Consider the following 14,362-nt stretch of genomic DNA (forward strand, 5'->3'; position numbering starts at 1 on the left):
TTCCAGTATGTACTTTTAACAAAGGTTTGTCTCTCCCATGTGGCCCAGACATCAAATTGCATGTAAGTGCACTGTAAGTAACATCGGCTGAAATTAATTTTCAATTTATTTGCTTTCAGGTTGTCTTGAGTTGGATAACAGATTAGTGTTGGGTTATGCAATGAGTCCTGCCAGAATCCTGTTGGATCATGGTTGAGGTTCATATATATTGGCATTCAAACTGTCTAACAGGTTTCCACCCAATTCCATTCCAGCCCAGGTTGTAGGACTGGCCAGAGCCTTGTATTAAATGATTTTATGCAGTTTGAAGCCACTTCACCCAAGACAGACATGTTGCTTCAACCTATCCACTAACTGCTCCCTTCTCAACAGCAGCCAGTTCATGGATTCAGGGAGTTGTTCGCTGTGCAGTCATCAGGATCCCCTATAATGAGAAGGATTGGAATCCTTTGGGTTCAGTCATCTGGATGAGTAAGCAGCCACACCATGACTCTGCCTCCACTTATCTTTCCTTGAAGATTTGTACTACCTCTGTGACTTGTGTTTTGAAATGCTCTATACGGATGGTTTGCAAAACTAAGTTATTCACTGTATCTTGATACTTGTGACAATAATATTCCAATTTATTTAGCAAAAGACCAAGACTTACACTTGAGCATGACAAGAGGGAGTGAGTTGGATTGTTGGGGTTTGCTCTGTTAAATTATATTAGCCTCATCAATAATTTTTGCCAATCACTCTTCAATCTCTCGCTTCGAGTGTTCCAGAAGTGCAAATGCTGACATGATGGAGACATTCAGCATTCAAATACCCCTGATATTTCTGATCATTTTAAATGAATAGTTGGATGGTACAGTGGTGTAGCGAGCAGAGCCGCTCCCTCACAGCACCAGAGATCTGGGTTCAGTCCTGACCTCCACTGCTGTCTGTGTGGAGTTTCCACGTTCTCCCTGTCACCGTGTGGGCTTCCTCTAGGTGCTCCGGTTTCTTCCTGCATTCCAAAGATGCGCAGGTCGGTAGGTTAATTGGCCACTGTAAATCACCCCTGGTGTGTAGGTGAGTGGTAGAACCTGGGGGGAGTTGATGAGAACGTGGGGAGGTGGGATTCATGTAGAATGAGTGTAAATGGGTGGTTGATGGCCAGTGTGCACTGAATGGGCCATAGGGCCTGTTTATGTTCCTATCAGTTTAATATCTGATACGTCCCTTATCTGAGAACCATGTATTACATTGATTTTTGGAACACTCTCCTTCCTGCACACTCTCTGCGGTACCCAGCAACTTGTTCTAAGTTCTTTCCCAAAACTCTGGAATTCCTTCCCAGCTGCTGTTCCTTTCCCTTATGGCTTGATAGTGTTATGTACCACGATGACTTGGAAGCCTTAACAACTCTTTCCATGCCCTCCTTAGTTTCTGTAGTGAAAGTTCCAGCAGTCAACATGCAGAATAGACCTCAACAGAGAGGACAGTCCCACCTTAAAACAGTTTGTGTTTATGTAGCACCTTTACGGGCTGACAAGTGGCAGATGGAGTTCAATCCGGAGAAGTGTGAGGTGGTACACTTTGGAAGGACAAACTCCAAGGTGGAGTACAAGGTTAATGGCAGGATTCTGGGTAGTGTGGAGGAGCAGAGGGATCTGGGGGTTCATATCCACAGATCACTGAAAGTTGCCTCACAGGTGGATAGGGTAGTTAAGAAAGCTCATGGGATGTTAGCTTTCATAAGTCGTGGGATCGAGTTTAAGAGCCGTGAGGTAATGATGCAACTCTACAAAACTCTGGTTAGACTACACTTAGAGTACTGTGTCCAGTTCTGGTCGCCTCAGGTCGGTCTAAGGTTGGAGACAGCCTAGATCATGCCAACAACATGAAAATAGGTGGAAGGGCAAATTGTGATGAGGATATTGTGAGCTGCAACAGGATAGAGATGTGTTGAGTGAGTGGGTGAAAACGTGGCAAGTGGAGTTTAATGTGGAGAAGTGCAAGGTCATGCACCACCGTAGGAGGAATCAAAAGGCAGAGTATTATCAAAGTGGGGAGAGACTGCGAGTGAATGAAGTACAGAAGGATCCAGGTGTTCGTGTGTGAATCACAAACTATTACCAAGTAGGTGAGAGGACAAATGGCACATTGGCATTTATTGCAAGCAAGTTTAGAAATAAGGAAGTTTTGTTACAATTGTGTAAGAAGTTGGTGAGGCCGCACCTGGAGTATCACATTGTGAACACTGAATGAACGGAAGAAGTACAAGTGGAAAGACTGGCTCCTTGGTGGAAAGAGATTGCACAGGAAAAGTGCCATAAGATGGGGGAATGGTTGATGGGGACAGGAGAGTGGACCGTGGAGTTACACTCTCAACAAGAACACAAGAAAATAGCAGCAGGCGTAGGCCACCAGGTCCCTCAAGCCTGCCCCATCATGACTGATCTCTGCTAGCCTCCTCTTGTGTACCAGTTCCTCATAACCCTCAATTCCTCTTTAAAATGCTGAAAGGGGGAAGGTGTGCCTGGTCAAGGAATCTTGTTGGAAGCTGGCGGAAACTGTGAAGAGTGATACATTGGATGTGGAGGCTGGTGGGGTGGAAGGTGAGGACCAGGGGACTCCGCCCTTGGTCTGTCCAGGAGGAGCGGTTGAGAGCAGAAGCACAGAAAACAGATGAGATGTGGTCAAGGGCTCTATCCACTGTGATAGTAGAAGGGAAGCCGCCATTCAGGAAGAAGGAAGACATTTCAGGAGCACCTGTGTGTAAAGTCTCATCATCAGAGGAACTGGGAAAATGGTATGAAATCCACTGGGAGACAAGAAAGCTGTGGAAATCTGTGGATTTATAATAGGCTAGCCTATTCCCAGAGATAGGGAGAGAACTGGGAAGGGAAGCATCAGAGGTGCACTACTTGAGGGCTGGAGGAGGGTGGGAATTGGCAGCAAAAGTTTTGAGTACTGTATGCTTCATTTACTGACTTACCATGTCCATGCCAACCAGTGAGCACCCATCTGTGTTAATCCCATCTTCCAGCACTTGGCCCCTAGCCTTCTATACCTGGGCGATACAAGTGCTTGTCTAGACTTCACTTAAATCTTGTCAGTGACTCTGCTGGCACCACTCTCTCAGGCAGTGTGTTCCAGGTACTTGCTACTCTCTGGGTGAGAAAGATCCCTATATGGGAACCCTATGCAAATTTTCATCAACCAAAGTCAAGAAGAGAATACTTATTAGTCAGTCCAGCATTTTGTATTTTTGTTTCAAATGCTAAACTCCTGTCCTGCAAATCTCTTGCCACTTACTCTAAATCTATGTCCTCTGGTTTTATTCACCTCTGGTAAGGGAAAAGTTTTCTGCAGCCTACCATATCGCTACCCTTCATAATTTTATATACCTCAATCATTCTCCCCTTAACCACTTCCTCTCCAAGGAAAACATTCTTGGCCTCTCCAGTCTCTCCTCATAACTGAGGTCCCATTCTTTAATCTGCTTCCCAGATCCTCATCCTTTTTACCTCTGTCATTAGTACCAGTTGAACCACAACTTCTGACTACTTACCCTCCTTCCATAGGATGCCCTGACATCAGGGAGGTAATACATCATCCTGGATCCACGTCTAGGGCTGCAGAAGTGTCTGCCTCATTGAATTGTAGAAGTGTACAACTCTGAAATGAGCCCTTTTGGCCCACCTCAGCCATGCTAACTGTGGTGCCCATCTACACTAATCCTGTTTGCCTGCATTAGGTCTGTCTCCATCTATGCCGTTCCTATCTAAGTACCGGCCCAAACATCTTTTAAATGTTGCAATTGTATCCGCCTTTAGCAGCTTGTTCCAGGTAACCACCACCCTCTGTGTGAGACACTCAGATCTCCTTTAAAATTCTCCCTTCTCACCTTAAACCTGTCTCCTCTGGTTCTAGACTCTCCTATCCTTGGGGGGGAAAAAAATTCTGACTAGCTAACCTGTCCAAGGCCCTCATAATTTTATAAATCTCTATAAACCCTTCAGCCAGTGAGAATAAACCCTGCCTAACTAATCTCCTTAAAACTATAGCCAGTCAACATTCTCGTTAATCTTCTCTGCACTCTCTCTATTGCTACCACACCCTTCCTGTAGTGTGGTGACCAGAACTGTACACAATACTCCAAGTGAGTGTTTTGTACAACAGCAACGTGACTCTTGTACTGAAAGTCTATGCTATTACCTTTGGGCTCTTGCTGCTCCCCCTTGTGCAGCTGAGGCACCCACTGTGCCGTCACCTTGGGTCCAGTTGGGCTCCTCAGAGGAACATTTACACTCGTTTTTCAACACTGTTTCCCTGACCCCTTTCCTCTGCCTGGTGGTCACCCAACCCCACTGTAAATGCATTATAGAGTCATAGACTCCTACAGCACAAAATCAAGCCCTTCAGCCCAATTGGTCCATGCCGACTACGGTTCCCATCTAAGCTAGTCCCATTTCGCCCATATTCCTCTAAATCTTTCCTGTCCATGTACCTGTCCAAGTACCTTTTAAATGTTGTTTATGTACCTGCCTCAACCACTTCCTCTGGCAGCTCATTCTACATAGATACCACCCTTTGTGTAAGAAAAAAATGTTGCCCCTCGAGTTCTTATTAACTTTCTCCCATCTCACCTTAAACCTATGCCCTCTACTTCTTGATTCCCCAACACTGGGAAAAAGACTGTGTACATTCACCCAATCTATGCCCCTCATAATTTTATACACCTTTATAAGATCACTCCTCATTCTCCTACGTTGCAGTGAAAAAAGTCCTAAACTACTCAACCTCTCTCCGTAACTCAGTCCCTCGAGTCCCAGCACATCCTCATAAATCTCCTCTGCACTCTTTCCAGCTTAATGGCATCTTTCCTATGGCAGGGTGACCAACACTGAGCACAATATTCCAAATGTGGCCTCACCAACATCTTGTACAACTGCAACATAACATCCCAACTTCTATACTCAGTGCCCTGATTGATAAAGACGAGCGTGCCAAAAGCCGTTTTCACCACTCTGTCTACCTGCGAAACCACTTTCAGGGAACCATGTACTTGTACTCCTAGGTCCCTCTGTTCCACAACACTCCCCAGGGCCCTACCGTTCACTGTGAATGTCCTACCTTCATTTGTCTTCCCAAAATGCAACACTTTGTACTTACCCAAATTAAACTCCATTTGCCATTCCTTGGTCCACTTACCCAGCTGATCAAGATCTCTCTGTAGATCCTGATAACCATCTTCACTGTCAATGACACCACCTATTTTATTGTCATCTGTAAACTTACTAACCATGTACACTCTCATCCAAATCATTGATATAAATGACAAACAGAAATGGGCCCAGCACCGAGCCCTGGGGAACACCATGGGCCTCCAGTCCGAGACACAACCTCCCACTATCACCCTCTGCTTCCTACTGTCAAGCCAATTGTGTATCCAGTTAGCCAGCTCTCCCTGGATCCCATGCGATCTAACTTTCTCTAGCAGCCTACCATGCAGAACCTTATCAAAGGCCTTACTGAAATCCATATAGACCACATCTAGCGCCCTGCCCTCATCAAACGTCTTGGTTACTTCTTCAAAAAAACTCAATCAAATTCATAAGACATGATCTCCCTCGCACAGAGCCACGCTGACTATCCCTAATCAACCCTTGTCTTTCCAAATGCTTGTATATCTTGTCCCTCAGAGGCCCCTCTAGTAACTTGTCTACCACAGATGTTAGTTTACTGGTCTATAGTTGCCAGATTTTTCTTTGTAGCCTTTCTTACATAAATGCACATCATTAGCCACCCTCCAGTCTTCTGGCACTGATGCATATATGTATCTCAGCCAGGGCTCCCGCCATTTCTTCTCCAGCTTCCCACAGTGTTCTTGGATATACCTGATCAGGCCCTAGAGATTTATCTACCTTTGTACATTTTAAGACATCCAGTAGCTCCTCTGCTGTAATGCAGACTATCGCCAAGACCTCTCCATTATCTCAAGATCTGAAGTCTTCATGTCTCTCTCCACAGTAAAAACAGAGGAGAAATATTCATTGAGGACCTCGCCCGTCTCCTGCAGCTCCACATGTAGACGTCCCCTTTGGTCTTTGAGGGGCCCTATTCTCTCTCTAGTTACTCTTTTTCCCTTAATATACTTATAACATCTCTATGGATTCGCCTTGATCTTCTCTGCCAAAGCTATCTCATTTCCCCTTTTCGCCCTCCTGATTTCCTTCTTTAGTACACTCCTGCATCCCCTATTCTCCTTCTGACTCCATTTTCCTGACCGGAGCCTCGATATCCATCGTCATCCAGGGTTCCCTACTCCTGCCAGCTTTGCCCTTCACTGTAACAGGAACATGCAGATCTTGAACTCTCGATATCTCACTTTAAATGCCAGACATCCCTTAGCCTGCAAACAACCTACTCCAACTTCTACAAGTCCCTGTCTAATACTGGCAAAATTTTCCTTGCCCCAATTTAGAACTTAAACTTGTGGACCAGATCTGTCCCTTTCCATAACTAATTTAAAACTAATAGAGATGTGGTCTGTTGGCTTTCCTGATTACTTGCAGCACCTGCATCTCAGTCTTTTGAAAATCAGATCCCTCTCCACCTCAAGAGACCCACTGTTCAATAAGATGCTTCTTTATCTTTCCTTTGCCAGATCTTTACCCACTCACCCTGTCTATGCACCAAGAGCAAACGTATCACCCCCACCAGTGACTTCACAAGAGACATCTTCATAAATTGTAATATTCAGCACTCGTTACATCCTGCTGACCACGAGCAGTCCCGATAGCAGCTTCTGTTGCCTTCCACTGTCCGATGTGTAACCCTGCACCTCTGAGAATTATTTTAATTAAATATGTAATTTTAAAATTAATTTAAATTGCCTTGGTTACACTCACCTCTCCAGCTTTTAATGTTATGGACATAAATTATTTTTTATAAGGATGGATTTCAAAACATTCCACTTGCTGTTTACCTGCATAACAGAAACACTCAGTCAATCTTGGTCCCGTCAAGTGAATTCAATAAAATAAAGTTCAATGAACACCCTCCTACCCAGCCCCTGGACGGTACAGTTCTGTAGAATAAATGTATTGAATGAAAAAGAATGACAACTTGGTGGTGGTAAATCATAAAATTATGACTGGCCTAAGTAGGGTAAACAGCCGGTATCTTTTTCCCAGGATCAATATGTCTAATACTAGAAGGCATGCATTTAAGATGAGAGTGGGTAAGTTCAAAGGAGATATGCGGGACAAGATTTATTTTTACACGGAGTGATGGGTGCCTGGAATGTGCTGTCAGGTGGTAGTGGAGGCAGATACGATAGAGGCATTTAAAAGGCTCCTAGATAGGTACATGAATGTGCAGAGAACGGAAGGATATGGACATTGTGTAGGCAGAAGGGATTAGTTTAGTTAGGCGTTTAATTTCTAGTTTCATTAGTTTGGAACAATGTCAAGGGTCAAAGGGCCTGTTCCTGTGCTGTATTGTTCTATGTTCTGTGTGAGTACTAGGGGTGAGTAAGTCTGCTCCCTTCAGTCAGGTTTATCTTTTTTAAAAAGGTATCAAGATTGAAAAATAAAGAAGGCATCGGTGGCTAAGTGATGGGAAGCAGTAGATGTGAAATGTTATTGGCCTAGAGGGAACGGTCCTACGAGATCAGTATAAGGACCACTGCTTTTATCGGTATGGGAGCAACGGATTTGGTGCATGGGACACATCTTACAAATTTGCAAACAACACAAAGTGTGGAAGGGTAGTGAAGCACTGTAATGGACAAGAGATGGTCAGGCTGTTGAAATGGGCAAACATAGAGCAGATGAAATAATTCAGCAAATGTAGTGTTGCGTTTCAGTAAGAAGAAAAAAGAGAGGCAATATCATCTAAATGGTACAGTTCTAAAAATGGCATGGTTAATGGTTGACTACCAGATGGTGTGATTCTAACAGTGGTGCAGCAAGGCATGTGTACGTGTACGTAATTTGTTGAAAGTGGTCGGGCAGTTTGAGAAGGTGGATAAAAAGAATAGGATCCTTGGCTTTATGAATGTATATATAGAGAGAGAATACAAGAAGGAAGGAGGCCCTGCCTTTATAAAACAGTGCCTTGGAAGAACTGGAATGTTACATCCATTTCTGGGCACCATGTTTTAGGAAAGATATAAAAGCTTTCGAGAAGAGATTTATCAAAATGCTTCCAGGGATGATGGATCTTAGTTACATGGAGAGGGTGGAGAAACTGGGGTTGTTCTCCTTGGAACTGTAGAGGTTGCAAGGGGATCTGGTGGAGGGATGTGGAATTGTGAAGAGCATGGAGAGGTAAGAGAAGCTGCTTCCATTGGCAGGAGGGTCAAGAACTTGAAGACTTAGTATGGTGGAGGTTCACAAATTAACTCAAAGTAGATATGAGGGCAAACTTTTGTACGTGCCAAGTGGAAATGCACTGCCAGGAAATGTAGTGGAGGCAGTTTCAAACATGACCATCAGAAAGGAATTGTATCAGTACTTGAAAGGAAAATGGTTGCAGAGCCATGAGGAGAGGCCAGAGGAATGGAGCTCGTTTAATCGTTCTTTCATAGAAATGCCTCGGCTTCAATAACAAATGGCTTTCTTCTGTACTCTAACCCTTCAGTGATTCTGTTGTGGGGTGTGCAGCACAGGTAGTTCTCAATCAGGTGAAAGAAGGAAGCCCAGATCACAAACATGCATGTGATAGGTTTTCTAAAGGAAGCTTTCACCATGTTAATTTACAGATTCTCTTGAGTGATTTCCATTTTTATTATTCCTGTATTTCAGCTTCTTAACAAAAGATTTTTTCAAAATATTAGTTCACCACTTTTAGTTCAAGTATAAATTGCAAGGTTTTCATATCGAGTCAGGGTCTTCAGAATACCTCCACTCTCTTTATCCCTATTTTCTGATTGTGCTTCTCCCACAAGCAATACTTCATTTATGGCTTAAATCTGTAACTTGTGCAGAACATCAATTTTATATGAAATCCACAATACCACGTGTTTTTAGAGCCTTTTCTATTTCCAATCCCACCACTGAATAACCTGTATGTCACAATTCCTTCATCTCTCTGATCATGATCTCTTCATCACTGAGGCCACACTTCCTCCCTCTCTTACCACCAATATGCACAGCTTGTGTTTTAAAGTAAACTACCTGCACCTATCTGCCCATTCTGCTTCATCTGGAGATCTCTCACCGTACATGCTCAGAATCTTCCTTGTACATTAGCCCAGTACAAATCCCAGGGGCACCATCACTTTCCTTGCTGGGTGCTCACAAAGTCCTCCTTTCCACTGTAGGGGATGTCATATACATACAAAGAGCCCAGCTCAGTAGATTGAATACTTCATGTAGGAATAAAGTGATCATTCATTACAACAGCACAGATTTGAAATTGCTCCAAGTTTGTCTGTAACAAGACTTTTGGCAAAAGACTTTTTTTCAACAATAGGGCATCGTGTCCAAGCGTAATCTAACCTCCCACCTCTTAGAGACGGTGACTAATTGTAGTACCCCTTTGGGGCTGACTAATTCAGCACAGCCCATGGATTAATCCCAGTGGTATCTGGTGTGCTCTGATTCTATCCTGCTGTCTGATTTAAATGCAAATGTACACCATTGTCTTGCGGCATTCCTAAAATCTCTTGGGGTAGTTTGTTCTTTCACAACAAATAGTTCAGGTGGGCTTGACATGGTTGCCTGACAACCTATAGCTACACATTGCAGCTCTTGTTCACCATTGCTTTGTAGAGTCTTGGAGCAACTCTTCTAATTTGCATTTGCCTTTCCTTAGGTTTTGACTTTAGCAATGAAAGAGCGTGTTTATATGTCGTCTTTCCTTAGGAAATCTCAAAGCGCTTTGCAGACAACTAAGTATTTTTGAAGTTTGGCCAAACAAAAGCAGTGCATCCTTTTGTAGGCAGGGAGGGGCTGAGGAAGTTTCCTATGCCTTCCAATCTATTTTTTAATCAACTTAGTGCAAACTGAATTGCCACAATGACTTGAGTTGATGGGAATCCGGAGTGAATTATGGAATTTGAACACATGATGATTGGGTTAGGGAAATGCTGTGGTTTTATCCTAGCAACAGACAAATAGCAGTGATGATAAAGTTTGTTAGAATTTCCACTGGGATGCATCCTCCAGTTTCTGCTTCTTGAGTATACCAGTGAGGGTGGGGAGGTGAGATTTGCTATTGTGGATGTTCACTGCCTACATTGCTTATGTCTGACGATCTGCAGGTTAACAGTACGATTGCCATGATACCATCTCCAGTCCAGCAGCCGATGCTCCCACCGCCACAACCTCAGCCATCTCCCCAGCCTCCTTCATCCCAACAGAGTTCTGTGAGGTAAGCACAGCAAAATGTATTAAATCTGTCAACTCCACGTTTCCCGAGTTTGGCGTTTCTGGCAGCACTCGAGGAGGAAAAGCGAAGAGATTTGGGTCTGTTTGCTGTCAGAATTCATATTGGCATGAGAGGTTTTGTCACTTGTTAACTTTGGATGATCTGTATGAGCATATCATAAGGTAGGGCCACCCCACAGTTACGCTTATCTGCGGAGCAGTGTTGTTTTATAGAACAACAGGCGATCTGCTGGAGGAGCTCAGCGGGAGGAGCAGCATCTATGGGGGTGGGGAGGGAAGGAATTGTTGGCAATTTGGGTCAAAACCCTGCATCAGGACTCCATCAGATGGTTTGTTGCTCCAGATTCCAGCATCTGCAGTCTCCTGTGTCCCTGCTGTTTAATAGAATCCTCCCTCTGCCCCTAGTTGGAGTTGTTAAGATCTGTTCTGGTGCATATGATCTTAAAGATTGCAGAAACTCTAACAGAAATCCCTGTTGCATGTCGTTAGGAGATTAGTGCCCACTGTCAAAGGAATTGGCAGAGAAAGTATGCAAGCTTATCCTTTGGTCTTTCCTTTTGAAATTATGTCACATTTATGTTTTGATTTGCATGATATTTCTATGTTGGTGGTTTCTACTTCAGAATGTGAGTAAAGATTAAACTTGTTTAAACAGATGTATCACCCACTTCAATGCAAACACCACTTGCTTCCTTAATTAGGGGATTAGTATTAGTTTATAAGTTGGCAGTTAATCAGTTGAGCTCTTCACATTCTGTGTTGTTTCTGGGTTGGTTTTGGCCCATAGCCATCTGGTTTTAACCTACAGCCTAATGATGTGCTCGACTAGTTAGTTTTAGCTCATCGTCGAACAGAACACTGGCCTGTGGTCTAACTGTGGCCTGTTGAGCTGGATGGGTTGGTTCTTGTGGTCCCTCAGCGTGAATGCATTTCTCTATTGAAAGTTTCACTTGGGCTTCCTTCAACCTTTGTACAAAATGCATTTGTATAAATCTACTGAGATGTTTCACACAGGCAGGATTTAAAACGTGGCTGCCATGCCAAAGGAGGGAGCATCGGTAGGTCATGACAACAAGGATGGTGGTGAGGAATGATCTTGGCTAGGATGTACAGGAAGTGGAGTCGGTATTTGTTGACAGTTTCATGAAACAAAATGTCTTGAAACTACCAGAAAAAAACAAGCTGAATCAATTGGATGATGCTTTTGGAACATAATTTAACGATAATTAAAATGTAAGAATCAGCTTAAGTCACAAGATGTCTCATAGTGACATTATGGAAAGATTATTTGTCATAGAATTTATTTAAAATTGTATTTTATAGTGGCGGGTTATGTGGAGATTTCTGTGGGTGTCCTTTGATCAGTGCTGTTTTCAAACCTTCCATCTGACAGCTGATGCTGCTTCCTCTGCCCCATTCTCACCCTAGTTAGCTTCACTGTTATTGCAGTGACAAGTAGTTGCTCATGTTAAAGGAATTTGTTGTCATTGTAAAATTGTTTTCTTCTAGTTAAGCTCTTGAGTAAGTAGTGCTTTAAAATCTTTTTCTAGTCCTGCACCAGTTGTGTCACCTTTTATCATGCTTGTGTTAGAAAACTTAGCTTCTGAACAATAGCTACAGTCTTATCCCATTATTGGAGTCTCCTCCCAATATTCAACAGCTTCAGTCCCTCTCCACTGTGTGCCCACTCTCTTACACTGCTCCAGGCTGCACAAACAAAAAAGAGTGTTCTTTGTCTGGTGCAGCCTCATGGCGCACTCTGCTTGCTCTCCGTCTTTCACCGTGTACTCTTGGCCTTCGCCTCCTCCATCCCCCTGTCGTTCTCCATGTGTCCTCCCTGGTGACCTTGGACAAGATGTCTGCTTTTTTCTGTGTCTTCTCTGTTTCTGTATGTTCATCTTCCCCTTGCACCTTCCTTCTATAAAGGAAACCTGTTAGAGAATGTGGAAAGCAAAAAAGTGTGACAATGAAGCGTCTGACTAAATAAAGTGAAAGACAACACAGACAAGTGAAAGAAAACTCACTGGAATTTCTTGAAGTTTTATTGTTCTTTAAATTCAAATGATTAAAAGTTCCTTCAATTGTTTGCTTGTACATAGCAACCTCAGTTGTATTGAGACACCTGTCAGCAGTTACCCTGCACGGACAGCTCCATTGTAGCCTAGCTTGTAATGCAGCTCACTGCACTGATACTTTGGCATGAGCTGAAGCTGAGTTCTGACCTAGAAAGTGGTTCCCGTTCCCGTTCCCGCACAGCAGGGAGAGAGAGGGAACAGCAGGGAGGTGACGGGGCAGAGCAGGGAAATGGGGAGGTAGGGTTGAAGGGAGGGATCCATGGGGCTGGAAGGGCGGTGGAGAGGGAGCAGAGTGCTGGGTAAGGCAGAGAGGAAATGGAGGATGAAGAGGGGCATTATGGAAGAGTGAGAGGGAGTGAATGGGGGCAGGGAAGGAGATGGGGAGGAAGATGGTGAAAGGAAAGGGGTGAGGAGAAAATGGGAAAGAGACGGTTGGAGAGAAAGGTGAGTGAATCCTGAGAGTGAGGGGAGGAGCAGGGTGAGAAAGGAAGGCATGTCCCAGCAGCCCAGACGGCATGGTATTCTGCTTCACCTCCTCCTCCTCCTCTCTCTTTGCTTTTTGCCTGTGTGAGATAGATATTGAAAGGGGAGAGGGGTGGGGGGAGGTGAAAAGAGAGAGAGAAGGAGGTGGGAAGAGAGAACGGGAGAGGCAGAGAGAGAGAGATTAGGGAGGTACAGTTGGAGTATCCTGGGGCAAGTAACTGCGGTGCATTTTGTAGTTGGTACACCCTGCAGCCACTGTGCGCCAGCGGAGGAGGGAATGAATGCTAAGGCTGATGAATGGGGTGTCAGTCATGCAGGCTGCTTTTCCTGGTTGTTGTCAACCTTGTTGAGTATTGGAGCAGCATTCTCCAACAGTCAAACATCACACTCCTGACTTGTGCCTTGTACAGTACACTCTCAGACATCTGGTATCCATGGGGAATGGGGAGTGCCGGCTGTGTGTGAATTGCTCAGGAAATACTGTGCATCATACACCAGTACTCTATGCATAAACCTTTATATGAATTGCCGAACTATATCATCTCTGTATCCTTTTAAATAACTATGCAATTATTAATATATATTTAAACAGCACCATGATTCTATATTTTAAGGCTAAACATTAATGTAAAATACAGCAAACATAATTCATATGGATGACAGTACTCACCTGGTGCCAGATCTGCAAAGAGGATGTTGCTGCTCACCAGCCTACAACTACACTGCTCTTACGTATAAACATAAATAAACCTAAAGTGCCTTTTCACCCTTTTGCATTCTGAAAAAGATATATGAAATTGCTTAATACTAGAATATTTTGCTGGTTGCATGAGAATTCTGGATGCATAAACACCAGATAAATGAGAGTTTACTGTAAAGGCTTGAAAGCGTTTGGGAAGTTAGGAGGTGAGTCACTTGCCACGGTACATCCAGCCTCTGACCTGCTGTTATAACCACAGTATTTATGTGGCTGATCCAGTTGAGTTTCTAATCTTTGTGGTGACCCTAGGATGCTGATGATGGGAACTCTGCAATGGTAATGTCATTGATTGTCACAGGGTAGCTGGTTAGACTCTCTCATATTGGGGATGACCACTCCCTGGCACTTCTGTGGTATGAATGTTACTTGCCACTTATCAGCTCATGCCTGAACGTTGTCCAGGAATTGTTGCATGCAGGCATGGGTGGTTTCACTTTCTGAGGGGTTATGAAATTGAACATCGTGCAATTGTCAGCCAACATCCCCATTTCTGAGTTTACCCATTAATGGTCATTTTTGTACCCCAGCAACTATTCCAACATGTCTCTTTCAACTTGCACCTTCGAGAAATTCCCAAAAATCACATACATGATTAAATCTCAGCCTTTGTCCCTGGAATATAGACATCCCTGGGCTTGAACTGTAGGTGTCAATAATGTAACATGGTGGAAGGA

General features: G+C 43.9%; 1 protein-coding gene across 3 annotated transcripts in view; it reads left to right on the forward strand.

The window, feature by feature from the left end:
• Positions 1–14,362, forward strand: part of med15 (mediator complex subunit 15) — a 95,717-nt gene that overhangs the window by 45,317 nt on the left and 36,038 nt on the right. For all 3 annotated transcript variants that reach the window (XM_052032053.1, XM_052032054.1, XM_052032055.1), the window contains one exon: positions 10,244–10,353. In XM_052032053.1, the coding sequence (XP_051888013.1) occupies positions 10,244–10,353 (110 nt within the window). The remainder of the gene's footprint in view (positions 1–10,243; positions 10,354–14,362) is intronic.

Source organism: Pristis pectinata, chromosome 17, assembly GCF_009764475.1.
Source record: "Pristis pectinata isolate sPriPec2 chromosome 17, sPriPec2.1.pri, whole genome shotgun sequence".
In the NCBI taxonomy this organism is placed as follows: Eukaryota; Metazoa; Chordata; class Chondrichthyes; order Rhinopristiformes; family Pristidae; genus Pristis; species Pristis pectinata.